At 35.3% G+C, this 27,760-nt stretch overlaps 5 protein-coding genes across 9 annotated transcripts in view; 2 read left to right on the top strand and 3 right to left on the bottom strand.

Annotated features, from left to right (window-relative positions):
• Positions 1–88: 88 nt before the first annotated feature.
• CREG (Cellular Repressor of E1A-stimulated Genes) lies at positions 89–5,137 on the top strand. 4 transcript variants are annotated; one of them, XM_076120330.1, is made up of 6 exons: positions 89–227; positions 1,129–1,359; positions 2,056–2,210; positions 2,575–2,694; positions 4,207–4,288; positions 4,665–5,137. In XM_076120330.1, the coding sequence occupies exons 2-6, from the start codon at positions 1,152–1,154 to the stop codon at positions 4,829–4,831; spliced, it is 732 nt and encodes a 243-aa protein (XP_075976445.1). In that variant the 5' UTR covers positions 89–227; positions 1,129–1,151; the 3' UTR covers positions 4,832–5,137. The 4 variants fall into 4 exon arrangements, with proteins under 4 accessions (XP_075976445.1, XP_075976444.1, XP_075976442.1 ...); XM_076120329.1 differs by lacking the exon at positions 89–227 and adding an exon at positions 679–854; XM_076120327.1 differs by lacking the exon at positions 89–227 and adding an exon at positions 679–925.
• LOC142976772 (golgin-45) lies at positions 5,129–9,857 on the bottom strand. Of its 2 annotated transcripts, none has more exons than XM_076120325.1 (6): positions 9,760–9,857; positions 9,038–9,537; positions 7,997–8,134; positions 7,599–7,660; positions 7,021–7,405; positions 5,129–6,752 (listed from the first exon to the last, which is right to left on the bottom strand). In XM_076120325.1, the coding sequence occupies exons 2-6, from the start codon at positions 9,530–9,532 to the stop codon at positions 6,609–6,611; spliced, it is 1,224 nt and encodes a 407-aa protein (XP_075976440.1). In that variant the 5' UTR covers positions 9,533–9,537; positions 9,760–9,857; the 3' UTR covers positions 5,129–6,608. The 2 variants fall into 2 exon arrangements, with proteins under 2 accessions (XP_075976440.1, XP_075976439.1); XM_076120324.1 differs by having other exon boundaries at positions 9,656–9,839.
• A 465-nt stretch (positions 9,858–10,322) lies between these two features.
• On the bottom strand, positions 10,323–12,437 carry Grx3 (Glutaredoxin 3). Its single transcript, XM_076120323.1, has 4 exons — positions 12,184–12,437; positions 11,402–11,570; positions 10,745–11,007; positions 10,323–10,568 (listed from the first exon to the last, which is right to left on the bottom strand). The coding sequence occupies exons 1-4, from the start codon at positions 12,231–12,233 to the stop codon at positions 10,388–10,390; spliced, it is 663 nt and encodes a 220-aa protein (XP_075976438.1). The 5' UTR covers positions 12,234–12,437; the 3' UTR covers positions 10,323–10,387.
• A 124-nt stretch (positions 12,438–12,561) lies between these two features.
• On the top strand, positions 12,562–14,220 carry Pfdn5 (prefoldin 5). Its single transcript, XM_076120322.1, has 3 exons — positions 12,562–12,805; positions 12,948–13,157; positions 13,673–14,220. Exons 1-3 carry the CDS (start codon positions 12,704–12,706, stop codon positions 13,844–13,846), a joined length of 486 nt encoding a protein of 161 aa, XP_075976437.1. The 5' UTR covers positions 12,562–12,703; the 3' UTR covers positions 13,847–14,220.
• Positions 14,221–14,919: 699 nt separating this feature from the next.
• Positions 14,920–27,760, bottom strand: part of pb (homeobox proposcipedia) — a 45,092-nt gene continuing 32,251 nt past the window's right edge. The window contains exons 3-4 of the mRNA XM_076120321.1: positions 17,301–17,443; positions 14,920–17,220 (exon numbers count right to left, since the gene is read on the bottom strand). Of these exons, the coding sequence (XP_075976436.1) occupies positions 15,826–17,220; positions 17,301–17,443 (1,538 nt within the window). The 3' untranslated portion in view covers positions 14,920–15,825. The remainder of the gene's footprint in view (positions 17,221–17,300; positions 17,444–27,760) is intronic.

The raw sequence follows: 27,760 nt of genomic DNA, 5'->3' as shown, positions 1-27,760 counted from the left end.
TATCATTAAGTTATTAAGTAATCAATTATAATAAACAATACAATTATCTGCACTCGGTTCTAGGTCAATTTAATCGTCTTATCGCGTACGTGATGTGATAATCGTAGACAATAAAAATATTTGGCGAATATAATAATAATAATTATGATGAACTTTGCCTGGCCCCGCTTGGGAGCTTAGTCCTTAATTTGATGTGGTACTGACAACATTACTTAACAGTATAAAAGGTACGTATGTAATTAAAATAATAAGCCTGCACCGACAATATTTACATAAGTGTTGTGCGTATATTTTCGAGAAGCAATTCAGATTGGCGATATCCTACATCTATCGTTTAAGTCATTATAAGAATTAGGCTTTCCTGCGTACATACTTTTTATATTCAGACTAAGTTAAACTCAAGTTTAACGTTAAAGAATGTATATCCAAAGATGTCGTATATCGAAGAGCATAAACATCCGTGATGAAAATAGCTTATCGAGAAATTATAACAAAAATATTTTGTATATCAGGTCACTTTCTTTAAAATCCATCATCACGATGATTAAGTGAAAGAAAAGTAAACAAAATTATCGTGTGTTATTTTAAAGCGCCTATGATAAAAGCGTTAGCATTACGTTACGTTCCCGTCCTACCGAATGAAGTTGGCTTCGGAGATCACCCCAGTTGTCAAAATAACCTGTTTGATGCACTTGTGTTGTGAGTCAACAAACATTACCTTTGTTTAGGCCTGACTTCAATAACCTCTTACTGATAAAACAATTTGTTTAAGTGCGTTATTGTGCCTGTTGAAACAGTTATTTCACTCAGTTAACCTTTTGACTTTTGACGTTAAACACGGTCATTCACACAAGGTAATTTTGCTATTCTGCAAAATCATTCAGTCGCTGATCGGCGACGACTGAAAGCGAACGTGTTATTCCTTGTTCGTGGTTTGTAATATTTTGCGCATAATAGATTTCTCTGGTTATAAATAAACATGCTATAACTGTGGTGACAGTGTTTTTGGCACGTAATTGATAATTTTACATCTACAAACGTTAATGTATCAAGCTAATTAGTACCTACTTTAGAGAAAATAGAAGTTATTAAGTGGTATTTTATCAGTTTATTATTTTTTTGTTATAGCTTAGCTGCATTCATAAACAAAAATGAAGTGGGCAGCATTGTTGTTCGCGTGTTTGTGCTTCTTAAATTCTTATGCCGAGTGCAAGTGGAAACATTATGAAAAACGCGGGGAAAATCGGGAAAACTGGCGGGAAACTGCTAACGAGATGCCCACTAAACACTACCCGAGACAAGACCCACCTGACCACACCAAACTGATTCCAATGGCCAGATACGTTTTACACAATGCAGGTAAATAATAATGTTATTTTAAATAATTAATGTCTTTAGCATTACATTACATACTGGCATATAACTTTATTAAAAATGTACCCGGATGATTAAATAAAAAAGTTAGATTTAAGGATATTTTGTTATGTTCATCGGCAATTTTTCGGATCGATAACTGCATGCTTTACGAATAAAACTGTTTAAAGTGCTAACATTAATGAAAATCAAGGTTAATTTGTTAATAAATGTATCTATGCTGTATCTACTAACAAAGTTTAAAATTAATGGAACGGAGCGCAGTCTTATAATAGTTAACGGATAAGGCGTGCGTTCAATTTTTACTGTATTGTGCCTACTGATTAGGTAACCTACTGTACCTAGGACATTTTTTCTTCTTCATTATTAAAAGTAATTTTAACCAAGTCGCAACAATGTTAATGTTGCACATTTTTGGCACTGATCTCAGATTTACCTAAGGAGATAGAATATAGATAAAACAAGTTCTAAAATGTAATGAAGCGATTGGTGTTTGCTTTTTCAGTAGGAAGAACACCTTAGATACTACTACTTAATTTATGCTGGAGATAATTCTCGAAAGAAAATACTTAATGATTGCTAGCGTAATTCAAATTTATGCAAATAAAGGTTTTCAAAGTTCAAATTCATCATAAACATTCTACGTCATTTTAAACTAAATTCTGTATACTTTGTCTATAGATTGGGTATCATTGGCAACGATTTCAATCTTGCCTGCCATCGAAGGGTTCCCGTTCTCGAACGTAAAATCCGTTGTGGATGGATCCCTTGCTAATTCGACCGGCGTACCATATTTCTACATGTCGCCTTTGGACTTCAGTGCGAGAGATCTTACGGTAAATCACAATAAAAACTAAACATTTTATACATAACAAACAAACAATTTTAATGTTCTTGCTCCTTGTCTCGCTCTGTTTTGTTTCTGAAGAAGTTCTTTATCTAATTTTGAAACTCCTTACGACGATTATGTATGTTATCAAGTTAGTCATTTTTTTATTCTCGTTACGAAATTATTCCCTCCTGACGACTTGACTTAAGAATACTATATTTTATTTGTAATTAACTCCTAATAGGAATAGTAGGAATATGTGTTCTTAACAACTTTCCCTCAACCTACATTACCTACAAAACTCGTCAATTTATACGTTTAAATAGTGTAATTAGGTACGAGTATAATCACACAAATAACATAACCAACAGAAAAACAACCGCGCCACGGTGATGGTATCGCTTGAAGAGACACGATACTGTGAGAACCACAAAATGGACCCCGAAGACCCGAGGTGCACCCGCTTGATGCTCTCAGGGAAAATGAAGAAGGTATGTTTGATGCTTTAAAACGAATAATATTTGAATTTTAAGGATTAACTCGGTCAGACATATTTAATTCGATTTGCTTGACGTTTCGGCGCAGAAAATGCCAAAGAGCCAGAGAGCTACTTACTACGTACCTACCTATCTACTATTACTAATAGGTCCCAGTAAAATAGCGTGAAAGTCATATTACGTTTTAAGTAGGTATTACATAAAACTAGCTTCATCATAATGAATATATCATTATTACTTATCAATACATTATCTTTATGTACTGAGGTGATTGACCCGAGCCCTTTTTTTAAACACCCAAATGACATCACACGAGTTACTACGCATATTTTCATATTTTGGAAATCGTTATCGATGTTTTACTAAAGATATTCACAAATAAATGGACCCCGACTTCAGTACTACATAATATTTAGTGTTGGCATAGACCTAAACTTTACGACAATTCGTACCTACCTACTTAGTGTGAAGTGTCATTAGCCCTTTCGGTATCCACAGGAAATGGTGGGCAGACTATTTTTGGCCCAGACTACTTACGTAACAACCAAAATATGTTAGCTACCTATTTAACTGATTACAGTAGTTATTGCCAAAATATGATCATGTCTGACGTTGAAACTCAAACAGGCCATGAAGCAAATTTCTAAATTAGGCATTTCGATAGGCAGAAGCACCTGTAGCTACATGATCATATCGACGAAACATTTCAAGATCACAAGATTTTTTCACATTTTGTCGGATTATCTTTTGGCCTATGGGTTATCGACATTAAAAATCCGTGTAGGTACATTTTTATGTAAACTGCGATTAGATATTGCAACCCTGTTAATAAGGCAATTTCGCATTGATTTTTTGTTATCATATCAATGCAATGATAAAACAAAATAAACAAAGCACTTTTTTGTGCAAACACAGGTTAAATAAACTCATGATAGCTTATCTGATAAAACTTCCCATGTTAGCATAATACGTTAATCATTGTAATAATAAAATGAGTGGCTGTCAAGCAAAGAGTATGAAAATGTAAGTGATCTAGCCAGGACAGTAAGTTGCTGCATTGTATTGTCTAACTAGCTGACTCGCGCAACTTTGCTTGCGTCACATAAGAGAGAGTGGGTCAAAATTTTCCCCGTTTTTGTAACATTTTTCACTGGTACTCTGCTCCTATTGGTAGTAGCGTGATGATATATAGCCTGTAACCTTCCTCGATGAATGGACTATCTAACACTGAAATAATTTTTCAAATCGGACCAGTAGTTCCTGAGATTAGCGCGTTCAAACAAACAAACAAACTCTTCAGCTTTATAATATTAGTATAGATAAATGCGAAAAGATATTTAGCTAACACTTCCATGGCGTTAGTGCAAGCAGGTTGGATTCCAAAACGGCATTATCTAAGTTCAAAACACAATGACCAGTAATTTATCTATTTCCGAAGCGTTTGATAGAGATGCTCTTGTTTTAGATTATATCTATCATTATAGCAAATGCTTTGTTTTCTATTAGTTGAAGGAGGCCACGCCGGAGTACACTTTCGCAAAGGCCGCCTTGTTTGAGAGACATCCGGCTATGGCTGACTTCCCTCCAGGTACGTATTGGGACATATTTAATTATGTGACACTATCTAGAATTTTTATTATTACACAGATATGTTAAGTGCAAAGATTACCTAGTGTCTCTTTCTGTAGGTTATCCTCGAAGCATAGTATAAAAGTAAGTTATAACAATAGTCACATTTTTGTGATGATCTAAACTGTAATATTTAGCAGTAAGTAATAGCTCAGAATGTAATATGTAGTAATAGGTATAATAACAGGAAAATAAATGCTATAAACACTTTTTGCCTTTGGAACTATTAACTAGTCTTGTTTTCCTCTGTGTGGTACCTATATCCACTTAATTTTATAAATAAAAAAACATTTATTATTTATCGATTGACACGCATTTTTTTTCTTTTTTTACAGATCACGACTGGTTTGTGGCTAAATTGAAGATCGCTCAAATCGCCATGATCGATTGGTTCGGAGGAGCGAAATACATCCCTGTACGCGATTACCTCGCATACAATTACACTGGCACGGAAATGTTACAATACCACAATCGACACATACAGAGGGCTTTATTTCCTTAAAAAATATAGCTTATAATATAAAGTACCTTTTTCAAGGTAAACAAGAACAAAATATCAAAATTGTGTTTAAAGTTTAGACTAGTCAAGAGGTAAAGAGGATAAAATATTTTTTCAAATTTTGTATTTTTGCATAGTGCAACTTAATTGTTGCTTTTTTATAATGGTAATATTGCATTAATGTACGAATAATTACAAAACCTGTGATAGAGCGACACTAGATCATATCTAACCGTAGAATACTTTCCTCATTCTGAGCAAAACCAAATATTGTTATTTTTTTAATGAAATAATACAAAATTAACAATAGTCAAATAGTTTTATTTATAGTATGATTATGTACATATTTTACACAATAATGCAAATTGGAATGGTTTTTAAACAAGATTTCTTTTTTTTGGTGGAACAAAATTAATTGCAGTGGCAATCCTTACAGTCTAAATTAAATCTCACAAAAATAAAAGAGAAAAATGCTTGGTTAGTAAGAAAAAGTCGATGCTATTGATTAAAAATAAAACGTTCATACTTTGTCTTCATAAAAGGTTAATTGGTTAAAACAAGTGGCTGTATACGAGTTGTTTGCGTCATAAAAAGTATGTAACTTTTTTTCCTTGTGCGTTTAAGTTTCCAAGTATAGTATTACCGACTTCTTTGTTATTGCAATAATAAAACGAAATGCGTAATATCAATGGCTATTGAAAGTTTAAGGATTACTTACTTATCTTTATGTAGGTAGGTATACTGATGATTTCGCTTTGCGAATATAATTTGCCTAACTACAGTACCTAAATCATTTTTTTAGAGTATTCAAATTTTACTATTTACATTAGTCTTAACATTTATACAAATTGTGATTAAAATTCCTTTGGAAGATACTTGAAAGGGTCGACATAATCAGAAAGTTTTGCAGCAAAAAATAAACAAAAAAATATCATTTTAGTAACAAGATATTTCAATGGAAGTTTGGCTTGGTAAACGATATACAAAATCGAAATACACAAACAAAATTTGAGCTTAAATATAGTTTCTGAAAAATATTACGGAGCACCATCGATAATAATAATTATTAAAACTAATATTACTTTGGAGTAAATTGACCAAGAGCCTCGCAACTTTCTCACACACTTTCAAAAATAATATACAAAAATGTTTTAAGATAACTTACCTTTTTATCCTACTATATTATTATTTAATACATTTTAGAGTTCACTATTGGATTATCATAAGGTTATCAGGCGTTATCCTGTAAAAGCGACGAACGCGAACTTAACAAATAGTTTACCTACTATAGATAACAGTTGCGCCCACAGTATTATTATTATTTATCGTACGTTTACATATATCTTTAATAGACCAGTGAGCGCAACTATCTATATGATTTTCAGTTAAGTTCAAGACGCGATGATTCTTTTGTGATATACTGCGACGCGCCGCATTCATCGCTAAAGTAGAACAACGGTATATTATAGAGAGATCCTGTTAGTAATTTCATTGCATACATTCATATATCCTTACCACAACCCTTCTCACAACTGCATCTTTATGGCCATTCCCAATAACATATCTTAGATAGGTAGCTTTAAATATAGAGTTTGGTTAAAAGGCAACATTAAATATTTTATAAAAATGCTTACGAGTATCTAATCAATCTTTAGTTACCAAGTAACACCTGTTCTTTCTGTTTAAATATGCCTATATCTTAAGATATGGTTTTGGGAATTACCATTAGTCGATTAACAATATTGGCGATTAAAATCTTTACTAAAATCGACTCAAAAGTTTACAACAGCTGGACTTTCCCGTGGCAATGAACGCAGGAGGCGACGGGACGGGCTGTGTTGCCGCTATTGTTGTATGCGTGGTGAACCAGCGCATTCACTGGCGCTTCATTTACTTTCTGCACTTCTAAAGGCATTGCCATTATCTGCAAAAGGAAAAGTACTTATTAGGTTTTTAGTATGCAATTTGGAACCTAACTGATATATTTATCCCACTGGCTATATGATTTTTGATAACATTTTCGATGACGTTTTGAATGTATTTATACGACTTGTCTCTAATCTCGATTCAAAACTTCTGAAGACGGAATCTCAAACAGGATATAGCTCTATTCAAAATTATCCTGCAGGTGAATGAAGTAGTGCAATCATCTATCTCGAGAAACACATTTATAGTATGAGGCCAGTACTTACATTTTCAGCATTCTTTTCCCCATCAGTAATAGTAGGCAAGTTATTCAAATGACTAATATCTTGCTTGGGGACAGAACTGCTTATATTTTCCGACAGCTTCAGATTTACTGACGACATATCCAGTATATTAGCTGAATGAGGCATTGTGGCATTGAAATTGAGATTACCAATCGGTCGATTGAACATTTTACTATTTCCTGTATATTCAGAAATGGTGATATTCTCAAGCCATTTTTCGTGAAGGCTGTATAAGTTTTTATAAGTACATAGCATCATGTCTCTCGCGCGACATCTCTCGTCTAGCAATTGTTTTATTGCTTGATGTAGGTTATCAGTCTTTTCCGTTAATAGTTTCTTGCATTGTGCGAGCTCTTCTACCATCAAACTGTAAACACAACTTTTAGTTAGTCACCATGTTTTTCTCAAAGATGATTCATAAAAAGTATTATTTATTAAATGAATGCTGAACTGGGTTATTAGAATGTCATGATTAAATAATGAGTCAACACAACTTTGACTTAAAGTAAATATAATATGTTATGTTTATATAAATTACTGAAATAATGAGTCATATATACCTGCTTGCTAAAAACTTGCTCCTCCATACTTCGCATTGGCCTGCTAGCCATTCAGTTTGCTCCTGAAAATTTTATAATTCTCATGAAGCTAGCTTTTTTATGAGGACTGCACAATATCGAGAAACAAGAAAGTATTTCACTTCTTCAGAAGTATGTAAAGAAACACAGTTTTCTTTGCAAAAAGAATAAATGTTAGTTATACATCTAATAGAGAAAAATACTAATTACTAATACTAGTAATTTACACTTTGGAAAAGTGGTTTGTCATACCTAGCAGTATGAAAATACATGTGAATAGATTTCTCTTTCTGTTGTCAACAGAAAGAAAAATCTATTCCCACTGTTCAATTATCATTCTTCATTACTACAGCAAAAAATACTTAAAAAATGCTTTATACCTGATGTGTAGACAAATGTTGTGCGGAACTTAATAAGGCATTGGCTAGATGCTTCTTATCTTCATTGAGAGATTGGACCTGTATCTCAAGGTCCTCACCCATTGATGCCACCAACATTGTCTTCAACTCCTTGTTGACCTGGAGATAATGAGAATTAAGTAAGCAATAAAGTAATGATGTAATGGAAGTATCTTTAATATGGTGTTGATTACTAAAGTCATAGTCATGTTTCACCATTAACAATGTTAGTATCATATACCTAGTATCACTTAAAAGTGTTTTTTGTTTTTCTTTCATTTTTATTTACTCATTTAGGGAATACAAACAGTTACATACTTTTTTTATCAACAAAAAGTACAATAATTTTCATACACTCACACTCACAACATCAACATATAATAATATTACTCAAGGAATATTGCATAAATATATTTATAAAAATACAGTCAAATTGAGAACTGCCTCCTTTTTTTTAAGTAGGTTAAAAACAAACTTGAGTGCACCAAGTAAATCAAAATAAACGTTAGTTGAGCATTTGGCAGTAAGTGTGATAACATTGTGTTATGTGAGATTAAAAAGTATGAACTTCATGAGTAAATGTGCATACATTAGCAAAAATTAATGATTAAACTACTTTCATTTCTGTACTCTCATTAGCAAAGATTTCCCTGGCAATTATTATTCAAATTTTTGTAGATGTACACTGGCCCATGAAAGTCTCCAACTCAATTAAAAAAAAAAGATCAGTTTCCAACATGTCATAAAATAATGCTGCTACAAAAACTACACATTCAGAATCAATGCCAGTTTTTTACAGATTTGTGAAACAATATTACAACCTAATAAACGGAGCTTGCCTTTTTCTATGTTATGTTTACATTCAGCATTGTATAATAAACTGATTTGCAAAATGAAAATACATATTTTTTATATTTCTAAGATGACTTGCAAATGTTATAATGACTCAGTATAAATGTATTTGTACAATAACACAATAGGGAATAATGTATAATACATAATATTTCAATATTTAAATCTTACCTGAACTTGTTGTTTCAGTTGTTCTGTAAGAGATTCATTCTGTTGAGTCAAAATATCTATCTTTTTTTGCATTTCAACCTTCTCTGGGCTTGGTCGGTCAGCCTCTCCTCCAGATTTATCACTTATTGAACTTAATTTTGGTCTTGGCTTATATTCACTGATGTTCGTATCCATTTGTGACATCTGAGTTATCAGTGTATTGATATCCATGTTATTTCTCGACTTTTTAGCTCCCTTCTGAACTGTCCTTGGAGTTATAGGTTTCACTGCCGCTGTGTAAGGCTCATAAGGCACAAATTTAGGTGTCTTCATGTTTATTGACTTTTTTTTCTCTGATCTTGTTATATTTGTAGCGTACACCTGAACTAAACGAGCTGGTAATAAACTATCTTTTCTAGTAAGACTGACATTTTTAGGGTCAACACTGGGTACTCTAGTCTCTGATGTACTCTCGTCTGATTCCATTCCATCGCCAGCCGTCCTTGTTTTGTTCATTATTTCTACAATATAAAAGTTAATTATATAATTATCAGATTGATATAGTTGATACACAATCAGCTAATCAACATTTGTACACGAATGCAAGTATAAATAGGTTGACATTTAGAAAACGCATACTTGAATGATATGGGTATCGGTTATCCATGTTTACAAGATATAAATAAAAGAATAACCAGAAATACACTAAAATTACAGATAAGTATCATAAATTCAGCATCTACCGAGTTTATTCTATTCCTTTTGTATTTTTACTTTTGGTTTTATTTCTAAACTGTCAGTGTCAAAAAGCTGTCAATTGCGTGAAGTCAAAACATTTCATTAAAGCCCCTTATCCACGGAACGCCAGATAAATAAAATAACTTACCGACTTATATTAGGTACCCAGCTGGGAATGTTTTTTTTGTAAACCTTTTTGTACTGAATATCACCGAATTTTTATTATTGTGAACGTATAATATACACCAATCCTAGCATTCTTAATTATAATCACTAGATACCGATTCCACTGTAATACAGCAAGAAAAATATTATTCAAGTGGCTCCGCAACTCATTAAAATGTTTTAATTGTTGCGATTTAAAAATAACATCCTGAGAATAGTAGACTTTCTTCTTTCAGGCGCAGGAAATGACTGAATAATCACAGTAAACATTATATTCAAAGTCTTTGTAAACAATATTACTACGGAAATATTGTTTCCTTTCAGTATTGTTTGTAGAAAACATCCCAAAAATGTCATATGCAGTGATAGGATTAAGTTTGTAAAAAACACAATTAAACAGCTATTCAAATATTAAAATCATTTATTGCAATAAGTTAAAATACCTACAAACCCAGGATCAATAATTATTTATTGAGGGTTTAGTGTTGCCTCAAGTTCTCCTTCAGCTTGTATTTCCTTGATAATATCCAACCCGCCTAGTAATTCCCCATTTACATACAGTTGAGGGTAGGTAGGCCAGTCTGAGTACACCTTAAGGCCTTGGCGAACTTCTTCATCAGTCAATATATCAAAAGTGTCATATTCCACACTGAAAAAAAGTAGGTATATTACTTTTAAAAGTAACTCAACCAAAACAACTAGGCAGATTGTATTGTTATGATTTATAAACAAAGTTGCCTGTATTTTATGTTACTCCATTTATTAAGCTGCTAATGCCAGCAGAATACATTTATCGTGCATACAAGAACGAAAAATATTACATACCCAGTACTATTAATAATTTGAATTAAAGTTTTGCTAAAGCCACATCTCGGTTGGTCACGGTTTCCTTTCATGAACACCATAACTTTATGTCTATTGATAAGAGCTTTCAGTCTGTCCTCTAGTTTTTGTGGAGCATCTCCGCTGGCCGGCTTTACTGAACTATGGGACTTCACTTTGGAAGATATTTGAGCAGCATCAGCACCATCTACTCTGTCAACTTGTGTGCCATTCTTGAATAATATTACTGTAGGCACAGAGTCAATCTGAAAAAAGTTTAATGTTAATTTACTGCCATTTTAACTTTGATGTTTATGGCTCATAAAAACGTTTCAAAGATGAAATTTTAATGTATTTTTGTATGGTCTTTATGTCAAGAATCAATTTATTCCTACAATGTTTCATTAAATGAGGACTTTTTAAAAGCAAATGAATACCTGATTTTAATATATGGTAGCAATGATTGCTTGTTAGGTACTGTATGTTGAAAACAATATTTAAGACAAACTAGCTTTTGCTTTGTTTTCAAATTAATCTGCCTGCATAAAAAGCAATCCTATATCTTCTACATTTTGAGCACAAATAAATTGTGTACCTTAAAAGAGTAATATTCACATTTATAATAGTGTAATACAAGCGCTCTAGTATCAAACTAGGTACCTTATATTGCAGTGAGATTTCTGATAATTTTTCTGCATCACATTCAGCTACTTTAGTGCCACTAGCCTGTAATTCTGGAAGCTTCAACAATTCTTTGAGAACCTCAGTAACTTGTTTGCATTGTTCCGCCCAGTCAGCAGAGAAATGAACTACTGTTAGAACAGGTGTTCTGAAAATTCAAATTTTGAGTAATCAATGATTTGCAGAATTAGTAACCTTGAATTTTTAATTAAAAAAAGAAACAATAACAGCCAGCATTTTCGTTAATTTGTATATTGTTTTATAGTTTAGTTATAAATTACTTAAGAAAATTATTTCAAATGTGGGTCAGACCTCCTACTATCAATACTCTTATCTATTGATAATAGAGTGTTGTTCTGATACAATGTTATTTTTATTAAACAAACAATTCAGTACTAAAAATGTTATTTCATTTATAAAATAACTCTATTACGTATTTCCTAAATCTTACCCATGTTATCAACTATGACCTCAAGCAGAGGTGAATAAAATTATAATTGATAATACTTGAAAACACTCCTAAACATGTATATGAAGTCATAAGTTATCAAATTACTTTGATTTCTAACGATTTAAAGGTAATATTAAGTTCGTTACAACTATATTACGTTATATCTTAAAAATTGGTATACTTTTGGCAACGCCAAAGGCAGTATAGAGAAGTTCACAAATGTAAAACACACATTCTAAATGATTTTCACTAAACATGATAGTAAATAATACTTTATTGAAATGTTATGTTAAAAATAGCGTTTTCTTACCTAATAAAATTTTCAAAATTCGCGACTGATTCCAAATTAGTGATCGACATGATGTTAAATTTAGGTTACTTTTCACTTTTTAAACCAAGATTCAATACGCGTGCGTTTTTCACAAGCTTCCTAAATTACAATAACCCGGAAAGAAACAATACAGCTGTGTTTATCGGAGGGCTAATGCAAAGTTACTACTGTTTCCAAATTAATCTGGAAAACTGCTGTCTCTGACTGAAACACAACTATTTCTTTTTATAGTGTTGTGTGTGACAGGTGAGACTTTCATACAGAACAGTCACACATTTAGGCGATTTCAGCGAAATCGATAAAAAATGTCTGTGGTTGGCAATTTTTATTAATGACAGCTGCCTTTTATGGTTTGTTCTTCTGTCATCTGCGGCTTGTCTATTTGCTGTGGGCTGCGAGTTGAGGTTATCTTGTACGAATTATGCTGAAAATAATTGGCTAAATACAATTCAACCTTATTTTTAGATTTCATTACAAAAAACAGATATATTTTTAAACAATGGCTACGGTATCAAGTTCACCGGCACCTGGGATGCAACAAATTGATTTGGCTACGCTAAATGTACAGCAGTTGGCGCAACTGAAACAACAATTAGATCAAGTAAGTAAGCTCAGAGAACAAGACAATTATAATTCCATCGCGAATTTAATAAATAAAATGATTCTTAGCTGTGGATCATTTGCGGGATAGCATTAGTTGTTATACCATTCTTTGTTTAATAAAATCTTTTTCTGTTTTTCAGGAGATTACTGTGTTTCACGATTCTCTTCAAACACTTAAGATAGCGCAAAATAAATTCATAGAATCTGGACAATGTGTTGGCAAGATAACTCCTGAAAGTCAAGGAAAAACCATCTTGGTACCATTAACTGGATCTATGTATGTACCTGGGGTAATAACTGATACAGAAAAAGTACTCATTGATATTGGAACTGGATATTATGCACAGAAAGTAAGTAGTGTATTTTTTTGAGGAAGCCACTAAACTGCATTGGCTATGTTGTTTCATGAGTCATACTTTTAAAAAGGTACTGCAGCTCTATGGTCTTGCTATAGTGTTTTCTGACCAGAATTTAATTGAAGAAATTGACCAATTTTGATGTCTGCTGTTGTTTATAAAAAAATTGTTATTGAAGAGGATTCATTGAATGCTCTAATCATTTACTGTACCTGTGGTAATGTGCCTTAGTACAGTAAAATATATTATCACCATTTGCTTACTATTAAAATTAATGTGAACATGTATATAAGAGAAGTAATAAATAATACAGGCAGTTGTTGCCTGGCTATTACACTCCCTTCCGAATCCATAAATATATCACACCTGCTATATCTTATTACTCTTGGATTGCTGATATATTCATATATTTCACTAGGTGGAACATTTTCTGTATGGTACTGTTTCTTCCCAGGTTGTAAAAATATGGAATGAAAAATGACAATTAACAATTTTGTTTTACTTTTCAGGATATAGAGGGTGCTAAGGACTATTTCAAGAGAAAAGTAGAATTTGTAACAGAACAAGTAGAAAAGATCAAAATGTTGGGATCGGAGAAGGCAAAGGTTCACAAAGCCATCTGTACTGTTATTGAGAATAAACTGAGAGCATCAATGCAGGCCGCCAAACCTTCTACATCATAACATTAATTGATTTCTAAGTCACAATTTGCTTCAGCTCTAGCCATGGTGGATTTTATTGCATTTGTGCATTAGAATCTTGTTTACTCTGATATTTATACTTTTGTATCTACAGAGTTGATAAATATTTATGCAATAAAGCCTTTAATTCATCTGTGAATAAAGGATTGTTAGACAGCTTCAAATATCCTGTATTTATCGTTATACTGTAGTTTGTTTTAAGAACACCATTTGGCTAATGCACACTCTCTATGAATATCTATCAAATTAATAAGATTCTAATGTCCTTCTCATATTAATAATGATATTGTTGCAATTAGCTTTTCTGTTTGGAAATAATTGATATTTACAATAAAATGTATAACCTTGTTTTCTTATATGATCACAATTTTGTTTATCTTTCTATTGTGCATGATCTAGTTTGTTAATAAATTAATATCAGTATTCCCTAATAACTTTCGTTTTAAAATAACTTCTGTTAATTCAAATAGACAATTATTTTAGGATGGAAACAATTTAGAAATAATGCTATACTTACATTTTTGAAGTTTTATGTCCAAAAGTTAAAATACTGTATTTGGGTTATTTGTATGATAACTTAAAATCATGATAACTGAAATAACCACTTAAGTCTTGTCGGTGGCTGAGCCCGACTATATTTTGTGTGAAAAGTAGCTGTGGCATGGCATGGTAGACAATATTTTGAGGTAGGACCTCAAAATTATTTTTACAACCATGGCATATTTCATCAAAATTGTTTCAGTTGTTTACAAATAAAACAGACATAGGGATAGAATGACATACACTACTTGTTTGGATTCCGATTTTGTAGGAAGACCACAGAACTTATTTCAAATCTGCATATTGACTACTATTACTTACTCTTCACTAGTATGTTTCAGTCTTCATACTAGAAGTTTAGGTATATTTTATTATTCATACTTAACTACGGAACTGTAGCAGTAATGTAGCAGCATATTTTGGGCTCAGCAAACTCTTCATCTAAACCGACGAGAATAGGGTACAAAAAACAGAATAAATGTGACACCAAATGATTTATTTTTTTAATAGGCCAAAATGATAGCGCTGATGATATCTACAATAATAATGACTTATAATAAACTATCCTATAATGTATCTACAGTATGTCTTATAGTCACAAAACAATATTAACTAAATAAGGCAACGACTATTCCTTAAGTTTGTAAACAATTACTATTAGTGCCAGTTTCACCACTTACAGAAACCATCCGATGGATAATACGTCGGTAAATTTATGAACAATATCTGTCTAAATTCCTCTTGTTAAGGTAACCGACACATTGTTATCCAGTGGTGGTGAAACCGACTATTAGTGTCGTAAAATGAATTTTCATTATTTATTCAAATATCTCTTATCATGAACACGTGAAAAGGTGTTTGAATACAAGATAAGTATATTTTTAAATATTTTGTAAGAAATTTACATTTATACCATTTTTTAATTATTACAAATACTTTACAACCGGAATCAAGAAAAAGTGAACGTTTTACAAACAGTATTTATTGGTAATGCGCGTAAGTAGCAAACGATTATTATCGTAGAATGGAAGAAATGCTATATTTTTTACTCATTCAGTTTTTTTACATTCTCAAACAATGCTTCTGTTATTGAATATTTACCTATTTATCATTTAAATTAATTCCATATCTAAGTTTGTATGTACGCATCAGAGTAAAAACATTAGTTTTACCTATCAAAATTAAGATACAAGTAATTATTTACAATTTATTACATTATCGTTCAATTTCATTATAGTAATTATATTATATCGAACTTAATTGGATTAGGATTAGCCAAGAATAGCAATCATATACTTCATCGCCTTGGGCGAACACTTGAGTGTCAACACCGTAACCCTTATAATAAACCTTTCATACACAATATCATATAAGTAAGCTTACACGAACAGATCACTCGCCTGCTCGGCGAAGTCCTTATCTCAAATGGTGTAGTATTCTGGTGCGAAATCGTTAGCGAGATTGCTGAGGAAATGGAAGTCGGAGGAGGAGTTGGAGTTGTCGCCGGCGGTGCCTGGCGCGGCGTGTGTCGCTTCATAGAACTGCTGGAACGAGCCGTAGCCGTCGGAGCACTCGGCGCTGCCAGCGCTGTACGCATCGCCCGTGGCACCGGCCTGCGTGCCGCTCGGACCATAGCCAGTCTGCTGAGCGTAAGCGTTTCCATCGTAATAGTTCTTCGTGTAGTCGGTGCCGTGTGCATTCTTCTGGCCATCACCAGCGTAATAGTTATGGCCGTGATCATGCTGAGCACCTTCGTGGTAATGATAGCCGTAGTGGCTGTTCGGATAGGCCATGTGTTCCCCGCTGTAACCTTGTGACTGGTCGTAACCTGGGTGACCATACGCGACTTGATCCTTGCCGTATCCGGGATAACCATAATTCTGGTACATTTCGTGGGGGTACGCCTGCCTTGATCCAATGCCGTTAGTTGGTCTCGTGGAAGGCGATGCGTCTTGCCTTGCATGTTGCTGACTTCGTGCGTAAGCATGTTGTTCAGCCGATTGGATCCCGGGACCATAGTTTTCATAATTCCTGTTACCTTGGGGGTATTGAGCTAGCTTTCCAATGAATTGTTTGGAATCCATACGGAAGTCAGGGTGGGGAACGAACTGCCCGGGTGGTGCGTTACCTCTAATAACGTAGGGAGGCATCGAATTGGGCACAGCCTGTGGATGTGGAGGTCCAGCCGCCGCGTTTGGCGGGGATGGTCGTGGATAATGCCCTAAAGGACTCGGGTGCATACTTGATGGTGTGCCGGGTGTTGAGGAAGGCGTCAAATTCACCGATGAGAACTTGCCGTTATCAGGAAGACCGACAACGGGTCCAAGACCGTCCTTTGACGAAGAAGGAGATACTTTACAACCGGTATCAAGAGATGGTGAACGTTTCCTTGATTCCTGTTTGATCCTCTTTGAAAGGTTTCTCGGGGCTGTGGTCATAGCGACAGAAGTAGGGTGGCCATCGCGTGAGTCATCCTCAGCCAGTTTGTCCAGTGACGACGAGGAGGCGACGCTAGAGGCGCCATCGCTTGCAAAGCTGTTGTTATTTGTTGCGCTCGGGGTGTTGTTATTCCGAGTGCGTGATGCCAGTTCCGGCAGATCCTCTGCAGGGGAACAAAGCGCACCAGGCGGTAGCTCACAGCCCTGGCAACTTTTCTTGCCTGAAAGTGGACCATCGTCGTCTAAGAACTTATCTAGCCCCGTCTTAGAACTTTTACCACCTTCTGACGTTGTTGAATCTTTATCATCTCCATCTTCAGTTTTGCTCAGGGTTTGTCTCTTATGCTTCATTCGTCTGTTTTGGAACCAGACCTTTACCTATAACAACAGAAACGGATTATTAGTTGACTGCCGTAAATGATATTGTTACCAGGTAAAATAAGGTAATCATTCATTACCTGTCTCTCAGTAAGGTCTAGAGACGCAGCGATTTCGATTCTTCTTGGTCGACACAGGTACTTATTAAAGTGGAACTCTTTTTCTAATTCCAGTAATTGTGTGTTCGTGTAAGCCGTACGTAGCCTTCGAGGGAGTCCATTTTCTGAAATAAAAATAATCGAAGTTATTAATTGCTCGTCCATGGGTTTTAAAACTATTCCATTAATGGTGTACTGGTTGAATTGAACCGTGGTCTATAAAATATGAAAGGCACGTTTCAAATTAATATTATAGAATGCTATTCCTGGAAGCTTTCAATAACGTGGTGGCGAGGCGGGCTCGCGGGTACCTACGCTTTCCTTTAATGTAATAACTTGATCGCATGTCAGAGCACCGCCCTTGACGCCATTGTGTCGAAACGTTGTTCTTTTTATTTTACCACAAAATACGAATTGGAATTCGAAATTCAAATTACAAAAGGGCGGCGAATAATGGGGCGATCGCGTTCGCGTGATGGTTCGGGCGCGGGGCCCGCGCGTGCTATGTCATCCGTGCATCGGCTGTGGCCCGTACTTCGTTAATAATAAGGGTCAGTATGTCGTGTTGGTTTTGCTGATAAGGTGGGGTTGTAGTTTGATTGACGTGTTCGTCAGTTCTCGCCATTGCTATTGGACAAGGGCAGTTGTCAATCAAAAGTAACGCGGCCCTCGGTTATGCCTGGCTGCACAGACGTAAATACTGCTTTTAATTTGAACAAATACCAACCCCTATGTATTCTTAACTATTTTTAGTTGTCGTTCATAAAAAAACTTATTTAAATTGTTTGAAATAATTTATTGATTAAGTTTCAGACTTCTAAAGTTGTGTGCAAGAGAAATAATTTAATATGCACAAGTTGGTTGAAGTACTTGAACAATGTAAGTAAATTATCGGTTTACTGGACCCGAAACTCGATAGCCCTTGGTCAGTCGGTGGAATTATCACGTCTTTGTATAGAGGGTTACGAAAGTGTTTATTTACCTGAATATGGAGATACTAGTAAATTAGCATGAGAGCAACATTAGAACAAGCACGGTAGTTGTAATATATTTGTTTGAAAATTGATTTATTCTACTTCTCGCAACGGATTTTATTACTATATCAGAGTGTTTTCAACTAATCACAATGCCTTATTTATTAAAATAAAAGAATACGATACTTAAAACAGTCACTATCAGCTGCACTTCCGCGTGAAGCAACCAATGGACAAGAAAAATAGAAGTACCTATGTAGAAGTTGTGTGCACGCATGTCTAGGATGAATGTGCAAAAGATGCAAGTTGGTAAGTTTTTGCGGGTCACAACGGCATAATAGGCACGATTATGCGGCCTCGAGAGCTTCGTATAATGTTCACATTATCGCTACGTACACACTTCCGAACCACTGAACAACCATTTTTGATGGTCTTCCCCTTGTATCCAGATACCGTCGGAATAAGTTCCATGAATATTACCTACAATTCAATTGTTATGGTGCATGATTGATTTTTATTTCTGAACTTTGGATATGATCTGAATATCAAATTGATTATGTTATAATTCGTATGTATTTTGTTTCTGTTTATGAACTGGTAGAAGAATAACTTGCTGTGTAGATTATGAGTAGGCGCTTGACGGTCAAATCAAGGATTATTTTTATTTCTCTTTACGTTTTTAGGTACCAAGCTTCTGTTAAGTTATAAGAGTGCAGCCTCTGGTATAAACTAAACTTAATTCTTAACACTATAGGCCTAATATCAATAAAAAGGCCTTTCATCAATCAAAACACAAGTCTATTTCAATTTGCCGTGAACATAAAAGGCAATTTAAAAGGCCTACGGTATTAAATTATGAACGAATGTAAATATTTCTTTATTGCGATCCCCTGTCTTGTCTACAGGGTGTAACAAATGATTGCCAAGTAGGTTGTTTAACCCTCCATACTTTACTGGGTATAGAGCGAAGATTTACTGCGGATTAGGGGTCACTACATCGGTCAAGTCAAGAGTCCGCTTGTCTGAACTTAATTTGATAATATCAGTGTGTGGGACACGGTTTTCGCATTGAATTATTTCGTTTGTATGTTGGAAGGTTTAATTTAAAGTTTAGGGTTCTAATTTCGATGTAGGTAGGTAAAGGTACGTGTTTATTCGTAGAAGTAGGTACCTACGTAGCTCTCTACGCACCTTGGATCATTAACTTGGTAGGCGTTGTCTGAGTATCAAAATGATATAGCAGCCTTTTATCTAGTCAAGCGGATTTAGTCCAGACTACACATCTTATTCCTTTTAATCATAATTAAGATTCTTTGGTGGTCAACTGTCAAAAAAACATTTTGCCTATGGGGCCACTGGAAGAAGAACTGGGGTAGAGCAGACCATACAATGAGTTAACTCTGGCAAGCAAACTTCAAGAAAATAAATCGATCCTTTCTAAAAAATATTTCATCTGTCATTCCGTTTCCTTTGCGAACACCAGTAACGTGTAGTTAAACACAACGTAACAAGCAGTTGTAAACAATTTGCAGAGTAGCCGAGGCGTCCCTCGGGCAACTTTAAATAATTAATCAAGAGTCGGTAAAGGATTAATGCGGTGGCCAGTTGGCGGTTGGATGCCATTAGAGATCGTTCGATGCCCCGGCGAGGGCTGTAGCAGCAGACTAAATGCTGTGGTCACATTATTTGTGTCGGCGTGAGGAATCGAGGGTGTTCACAGCCCTACGACTGCTTAATTGGTTTTCTTAACATGTGTGTGATGTCGGAATATACGTGGGTGACGGGCTGTGCTTTTTAAAATTTGCATAGTGGTGTATTCCAAATTTATCTGTCCTTAATGTCTCTACAGTTAACCAGTATTATGACATTTTTTCAAATAAATTATTATTTGTTACAGTTGCTTTTGTTGACATGTTACGCAGGCAGTGTTTTCTCTGTATAACCATTAAGTAAATATCGAGTAAAGACTTGCGCTTTCTTTTCTTGTGACTAATTCTTATCAATGCTTTTCTTTTACCTGAAATACAAGTAGTAAATATGTATTTACGTTTAAAAATAAAATAAAGTGTAACTTCGCCAATAAAGCTAGTGTAACACAAGCCACGCTCCACACACGGGCTGAGATGATAAAGTGCCAAACATTTATTTTGAATGTTGCCGCTGCAACGGAAAAGTTACCGAGCGAGGGGTTTCCACCAAGAATTATTACGTTATGAGGTGTGAAAGGCATAAATGTAAAAATTCAATATTTCAAAAGAAAAAAAGCGAAATTTTTCCACAATTTTGTATGTAACAATGTCGTTCTGGGTTGATATGAGAGAATTTGAGTGATTCGGGATATGGTTTGTTTACTTGCTAGATTTAACTTAGCATCATGGGCACATTTTGAGCACATCGTTCATGATTTTATACAGAAATAGAAATAAATGCAACGGTCAACATCGTGATAAAACCTTAAAAAAAGATTAGAACTATGATACAGTTAATCACTCCGACTAAGTGCGAGGCTAAAAGACTGAGGGGAAACCTAAATGATACGAGCGTCTGTTGAGCCTAAAATTGTTTTTGTTTAGTATTGAATAAGCATAATTGATTCCATCCAAAACTTAAGAAATCCCACAGGGCAAAATCTCCAAAACAGATCTGTCAAAATGAGCACGAAGCGATTGACTTGCTTATCAATTTGTACTTGAGTGTGTCACTGTAACAACAATCGATCATGCTGCGACGGATTTGTATTTTTCCGATTAGTCGGCTGTATCGGGCCCTGTTTGACATTGTCGCATCAATTATAAGCGTGGATTACGTCGAGACAGATCTAAGACGGTTCAATTTCGTTTCGGAGCGCAACGAGTGGGGTACGGCCGAAGGGTGATATCAGGAAGTGACTCGAGATTGCGTTATCAGCGCTTGATGAAGGCCTGATGTTCCCCATTATGCACGGTTGCCAATTCCTCCGTGTATTTTTTTCTTAAAGTTTGGGGTGCGACAGTTTTTTAAATGTTTGAAGCTAAAATTTTAAAAACGCCTATCACACAAAATAATGGTAACGTTCTTGCACGTAGTTATATAGTTCTATGGCTGTAAAGAGCGCATGATTATCAAAATATTTTCACGCTAGGCTTAGAATTTTCAATTCAAAAACATGGAACAGGTAGGTATTACACCCTTTTATGAAAGTTTGTGTTCACATCAAGTTTGTTGGCAACACGAATGGCGGATTGTGCTGGTCCCAAAGCCATTTGGCTGATACAGAAGGTTATTAAAAGTTGTCGCACAGACACGCGGCGCGAGTTTGGAGTACTTTGACAGCCCGTCCCGGGGGAGCGCGGTTCGATTCCGTCGACTAGGAAATTTCATTAATCCCTTTATTAAGAAGTTAGTTATATTTTCCTAAACGTTTACTTAAGTTTTCTAAACATTGTATTTCAAGTTTTGTTTTAGCTTTGGTATTTGTGAGGTCGTATTTCAGGATTTTAATTTTCTCAAAAAGTGTCACCTTTAAATTTTTTATTGCCTTAGCTTACACTAAATTAAAAGGATACCCTCCCATTAAAACTGCGTAAAGACCAAACCGAGTTCCTGCGACATTTTTCCTTGGCCGACATTTACTATCTTTATTAGCTGGTCGATAATAAAGTCGCCTCGAATATGCAAAGAGCTTTAAGACTGGCGGTATTTAATTGCCCTTGAAAGGGGCGACAAAAAATAAACGATGGTAGGGTATAAATAACGGTGCACTTTTCATAATCGCAATTGTCGCCGGGAGAATATTTAGTGCGCAGTAAAAGCGTCCCGATTGCGATCCTTGGGGAGGCGAGGGTTAATAGTTGAGGGGCCTCAAGACTATGACTTTACTCTAACGAGATGCAAGTGCAACCTTATCGGGGTGAAAATGACAGGTGATGTCGAAATGTCTTGGGGTCTCAAGTGTAGTGTTTAGATTATGGTTCATTTGATTTATCACTAAAGTGGTCTAATTGTCATGACAATATATTGTCGTGACCGATCCGAACATATCTTTAACACGTGAGGAAGGTTAAGTTTAAGAACGTAACTTTATATTGCTGCGCTTCGCTCTACTAACACTTGCCTAGCTAAGCATTCTACCGAATAATACATATCCAATAGAAATACTATTTCCATTTCTCCATTTTTCTATAAACAAAGACAGCGGTTCATAGGAAGTGAAAGCCCACAAAGAAGCGGGGAAGGCAGGCGGCGGGGAATAAATTTTATTTATCAAATAAAAAGGATGGCGCGCTCGTTTTTCACCGCTCTACGGACATTATCGCTTCTTTTAATTATTATCCCGCCGATATTTTATGCGACCTACACTATGCCTCCTCTTGTACTTGTGATGCGTAAACCGCAGTTTTAGGGGACGATGTAATAAATACAACATTTAAGATGCGATGGTCCGATTGCTGCTGGTGGTGTTTTTAATGTGCCAGCCCGTTTCGTGTGCGTTGGTTAGGATGTCTGTACGTGTAGGTATATATGGGTCAAATGTTATAATGCAAATGATTTCCAGGTTAGTCATTTTCTGTAGTTCAAAGTATTACGGTTGTTTTGCTTTTAAATAAAAAAATTGCCGATCATAGAAAAAGCGAATATTACAACGTTCCGTTTGTATAGAATGAAACAAAGTTAATAGAGCTGCCTGAATCAACAATATAAATAACTGCAAAACCAACATATTAAGTGCCTTATTGCATGTTTATATAATTACATAAAAAAATAAACAAACGTTTTAATTCTAGGTAGGGTGGCGGCTGGCGCCCTAGGCACGCGGCCTTAAGGAAATGAAGGAAAAAAGCGGCGGAAGCTGCGGCCCCCTCCTACCACCCCGCACCCCTCATCCCGCGGCCACCTTGCGGCTTTTTAAATGGAAATTTATTGTTAAACACTTCGTCAGTACGCCGAAGTATTCCGCTTACAATCACTGCCTAGTCTCAGCCTTGGATCGCACTCCGCAAAGCCCTTTGTTTGAATTTGCTGACCTCACTTCCAAGCTACTGATCTAATCCATAGATGGCGCAGCAAAATATGTTTCAAAAACAGCAATGAATTGTAAAAATATTTGACTGTTTTAATGCCGTTTTAGAGTTTTTTACAACGCAAATGAGTTCATCGTAAGTGAACTCGTTCAAAAGTCACAACTCTTTGCGAGTTCATAAAATTCACTCCGACCGAAAAGCTGGCCGCGTTCCCCACAATTGAAAAGCGCGGGGGAGCTCGCCGAGTAGATAGGGCACTTACTGTAAAAGTTAAAGCTAATTGCCCTTAAGACATATTTTTAATTTCATTGCCCATTCCTTCTTTCTTAGTGTTTGTCGGAGTTCACTAACTCTTGGTCCCGACGAGATTGCAAGGGTAGCTGTAATTGCCATTTTTACGAGATAAGGTCCCAACTTTGAATGTCGAACATATTTTATGTTGCATTTAAGATGAGTTTTCGTGTTGACTGGTATATAATAAAAATCAAAAATATGATAGTAAAATGTGAGGCTTGATATCATCTAGAGGTTATTGTCAGTCAAAAACCTAGATCAAGGCATAAAGTACTTAGACTACTTTGAAAGTCAAATAAAGAGTGAAAAGTTTTTATCATATTGACTTGAACATTCATGCGTTCTAATATCAACTGGATTGAAACTGATTAATGGGCGAAAAATGTGAAACTTTTTAAGTTTGCCCGTCTTTTTTTTATCTTTTAATCTTGTCTAAGTGGTCACCGCATATGTAGAGACAGTAGCAACAAAATTTTCTCAGGCCTTGCCACGCACAGATCTGAACAATTCCCTGAGGTGCGGGGAGCACGTGTCACGAAGCACAAAGCGGTGGCCAGTAGCCGCTTCTTTGTACGTTCCTTCGCATTCATTCAATCTGTCATTTCATTTTCATAAATGAATCATTCTTCATTTGAATTAGGCTCAGAATTGTAAGGTTTTTTTCTTGGCCGCTGACCTGCCCACCGCGGGGGTCGCTTATGACTGATGATATTTTAATGGTTTATTTTTCTTTAACGTTGTTATCACCAACTATTGTAGTGGCCAACGTGGACGTACAAAAGATATTCTATTTTAGAATTTGGCATTGGATTTTTTATTCGTGAATATTTTATTGTGATTTGTCTAATGTTTGGTATAAAACTATTGATGCGTCAGACTATTTTTATTATAAGTTTTGTACTTATCAAATACTTTTGCTTGTAGTATATGGTTTTTTAAGACTAACTAATACTACCTAGCTAACCTGGCGTTAACAAATTTTGCATTTGGTGGTACGTTCTGGCATTTCATTTGGTATTTATCTAGCTGATCAGCTACTTTAGGTAGAATTCATATTAAAACATCAACAATTCTCGTTTTGAAAATGACGAAACAGTTACAAAAATTCTAAATAGTATAGAAACAGAATTAACGGCGCTATATTTTAATAAACAACAATATCTTTTAGCGGGCAGCGTGGCACAGAAGCCGACTGTCAATAGATGTCGCTGACAGGGCTGATGAATGAGCGCGACCGTTACATGCGCCTGCGCCGGCCGCCCGCCATCATTAGCTTCATTCACGGCACAGATTAAAAGAAACAATCCGACAAGGCAAAACAACGGAACGGAAGTCTATACATGGTCGGCGTTCGCGTTTTATCTATTTTTTGAGATTTTTCTTACAGTCTCTTTAGTGTTAGATATTAATTACTCAGCACTGCGGTCTGCGATTGTTACGTGAGCTGGAAGGAATTCTAATGTCTTCCTTAGATTGTTCATGAAACTGAATGATTAAGAAGATGAACAATCACGTTTCTGTGTACAAAAAGAAAGTTATGATTCATAACGATTGAACTAACACTGTTTAAAAATCATCAAAATCAGGCAGATAATTATTTCGATTGAACGAAATCCGATCCGATCCGATCTTTAGATAGGCTAAGCAAGTTTCGACTGCTTGATCGTCGAACAAAGACTTAGTAACAAAACCGCTAAATAAATTTTTATTTAATTTTAAACACTGACATTTGTCTACACACAAGTGAACTATATCCGATCTTTTGTTTTTTGTATTGTGAAGCTATTTTAGTGTTTGTCTGAGGTGACGATAGATGCGTCAGTGAGGACTTTCCGGACGACGATGCGGTGCCGGCAGTGTCACGGAGTGTCACCTAATGTCAATGGAAAATAAGTATTAGAGACTCGTACATTTTGTGGGTATTGTTTTGGAGGCTTCTATGGTTCTAAAATGATCAGCAAAAGTGCGTTTGACTGATTTAGACGTTATTTAGGTAACTTTTTATTTATGTTCTATGTTCAATTGTTTGCAACATGATAATTTCCAAGCTTTATAAAAAGTTTATGTTTAGCTTTTCCATTTGGTATAGTTCTACGAATACGTTGCATGAGTTTTGAATGTTGTATAACCTTAAACGTAAGACTACTGTACTGCTAGGTTCTTATCTATATAAAAATGTTTTAAACACCAATAGAATAATCTAGCTAGCAGAAGAAATTAATAGTATTCGTGGAATCAAGCGATTGAGTTCTTTGAAATTAGATATGCCGTTTTTCACATCAGTAGACAGTGTAACTGAGAGCATGTTGTTCACATATGAATACAGACTTGATCGTGGCTATCAACATTGTGACAAGTTTTTATTTGTTTAGATGTGATGTAGGGCTAAAAACACAGATATCTGCCAACGCCAGCGAGACGTCGGACGGCTCGACGAGTGATGGGACGCGTCCTCTTGTCACACACACTCACGACAACTATTGAACTAATATTTTATACAATTCTGTAGAAATGCTACACTATACCGATGAAATTTGATGATGAAAATAACATGTTTGTTGTATTTCGAGTGTTTTTTATTGTTCTTGTAGGTATGACTCTACATTTCTACAATAAGGTAAAATGCTAAGAGTTCTAGCGCTTCTGTCTCGATGAGATGATATTCGAGTAACTAAAGTGGATTTAAAAGTGGGTAATGATATCATGTGTGGCATGCATGTTAAATATGTATTACATGTCAAAGTATCAGGTTATTGTAATTGTCATTATGATGCGAAACTTTTTATAATTTATCAATGCTTGCTCATATTACGAACTACTAAAGAAGTTTATGTAATATACACGCATTACGTAACAGTAAGCACAGTTATACATATCTATTCAGTATATTAGGTAATATAAAATAATACGTAGCCATATATTTCGCTAAGTCACACTTTCGATGTGCTTAGAAACTTTTTATTGCAGCAAATAATACGATTCATATTCGCAGTTGGGTCGTTGTGAAGTTTGCCGGTGGCCGCCTGTGCAAGATAGTCCAAATAAAGTTTCTAACATTCGCTTATATCATCACAAACTTGCCTGAATGAGCCGCGCGTTTTGTTTCTTACTTATATCCTTTGTAGATAAAGTGTCTCATGTCTGGTATTCATTACAATATACCTAACGATAAAGAAGAATGTTGATAAAGAGTTGTAAAGATAAAGTACAAAGACGTGGATACCTGTTCGAGCTTTATGATTACATGACGTACCAAATTACTCATAGTAGATGCATAAAAGTGTAGAGTATGTATACATTTGACATAGACATTTTACATAACTAAGTACACACAGATTAGCTCAAGTATTTTACAAAGTTATCACGTTATCATGACATGAAATCTGTACAGTTTATAATGGCAAAAGTTGCAAACTATTAAGTGGTGGCAGAACATTTAAGTGGCCATCAAACCACGCTTTGATCGCAATAAGTTAGTATCGCAAACTTGTTTCGGGCTTCATTAAGGGGACAATGCAAGGAGTGACGTACGGGCGTTGGGCCAACATTGCCCAACTCGGCCCGTTACATGCAAGTGTTGCCCATTGAGTGGACTCGGACCAACTTTCCTCTTGAATATTCCTCTCGCGGCTCCCTCGCTTGTTTATGGACGTCCTGTGGCAGTTCACCCCGTTTTTGTGGTTTCACAACTTACTGAAAATGTCCAGTTAAGCGTGGAGAAGATTTAGATGGCAAATTATATGGAGGCTAAATATTTGCGTGTGTTTTGAATGTTTGTTAACACGAGAGAATTTTAAGGGGGACTAATCTAAAGCAATGAGGTAAAAACTGTAGAATTTTCGGGCACATTTTTGGGAGTCAATGTTTTCTTTTTTAATTTGCTTTCGAATGTTCTGTTTGGTTAAGGACTCTAATTGCATACTTATCTAATTGGTCACTACATTTCAATATGAAGTTCTGGTGTCCATTAGATCCTTTAAACAGGTAAGGTATTTACTCAACATCGGTGATTCCATCCGGGCTTCCTTTGTCCTAAGTAATCAATAACCGGCATCAATTCAACGGATTAACACATTATTCCTACACTTAAGTAAGATTACGTGGTGAGTATTGTTTGTAACGACAATATTTGTTGAGCAAACATCGGGTGGGGAGGGCGCTAGTTGTCCATAAC

The sequence above is a fragment of the Anticarsia gemmatalis genome, chromosome 11 (assembly GCF_050436995.1).
Source record: "Anticarsia gemmatalis isolate Benzon Research Colony breed Stoneville strain chromosome 11, ilAntGemm2 primary, whole genome shotgun sequence".
NCBI classification, from domain to species: Eukaryota; Metazoa; Arthropoda; class Insecta; order Lepidoptera; family Erebidae; genus Anticarsia; species Anticarsia gemmatalis.
Note: the sequence above shows the minus strand (reverse complement) of the source record. Positions and strands in the feature narration are given on the sequence as shown.

Bases quoted from the DNA above. Each gene is read 5' to 3' on its own strand.
- CREG (XM_076120330.1), top strand. From the start codon at position 1,152: ATGAAGTGGGCAGCATTGTTGTTCGCGTGTTTGTGCTTCTTAAATTCT. The intron at 1,360-2,055 runs GTAAATAATAAT...CTTTGTCTATAG, and splicing joins ATACGTTTTACACAATGCAG to ATTGGGTATCATTGGCAACG. The intron at 2,695-4,206 runs GTATGTTTGATG...GTTTTCTATTAG, and splicing joins TCTCAGGGAAAATGAAGAAG to TTGAAGGAGGCCACGCCGGA.
- LOC142976772 (XM_076120324.1), bottom strand. From the start codon at position 9,683: ATGGATAACCGATACCCATATCATTCAA. The intron at 9,538-9,655 runs GTATGCGTTTTC...TTTATATTGTAG, and splicing joins CCGATACCCATATCATTCAA to AAATAATGAACAAAACAAGG. The intron at 7,406-7,598 runs GTATATATGACT...TTGTGTTTACAG, and splicing joins AGCAAGTTTTTAGCAAGCAG to TTTGATGGTAGAAGAGCTCG.
- Grx3 (XM_076120323.1), bottom strand. From the start codon at position 12,233: ATGTCGATCACTAATTTGGAATCAGTCGCGAATTTTGAAAATTTTATT. The intron at 11,571-12,183 runs GTAAGAAAACGC...TTGAATTTTCAG, and splicing joins AATTTTGAAAATTTTATTAG to AACACCTGTTCTAACAGTAG. The intron at 10,569-10,744 runs GTATGTAATATT...ACTTTTTTTCAG, and splicing joins CAAATTATTAATAGTACTGG to TGTGGAATATGACACTTTTG.
- Pfdn5 (XM_076120322.1), top strand. From the start codon at position 12,704: ATGGCTACGGTATCAAGTTCACCGGCACCTGGGATGCAACAAATTGAT. The intron at 12,806-12,947 runs GTAAGTAAGCTC...TCTGTTTTTCAG, and splicing joins TGAAACAACAATTAGATCAA to GAGATTACTGTGTTTCACGA. The intron at 13,158-13,672 runs GTAAGTAGTGTA...TTTACTTTTCAG, and splicing joins CTGGATATTATGCACAGAAA to GATATAGAGGGTGCTAAGGA.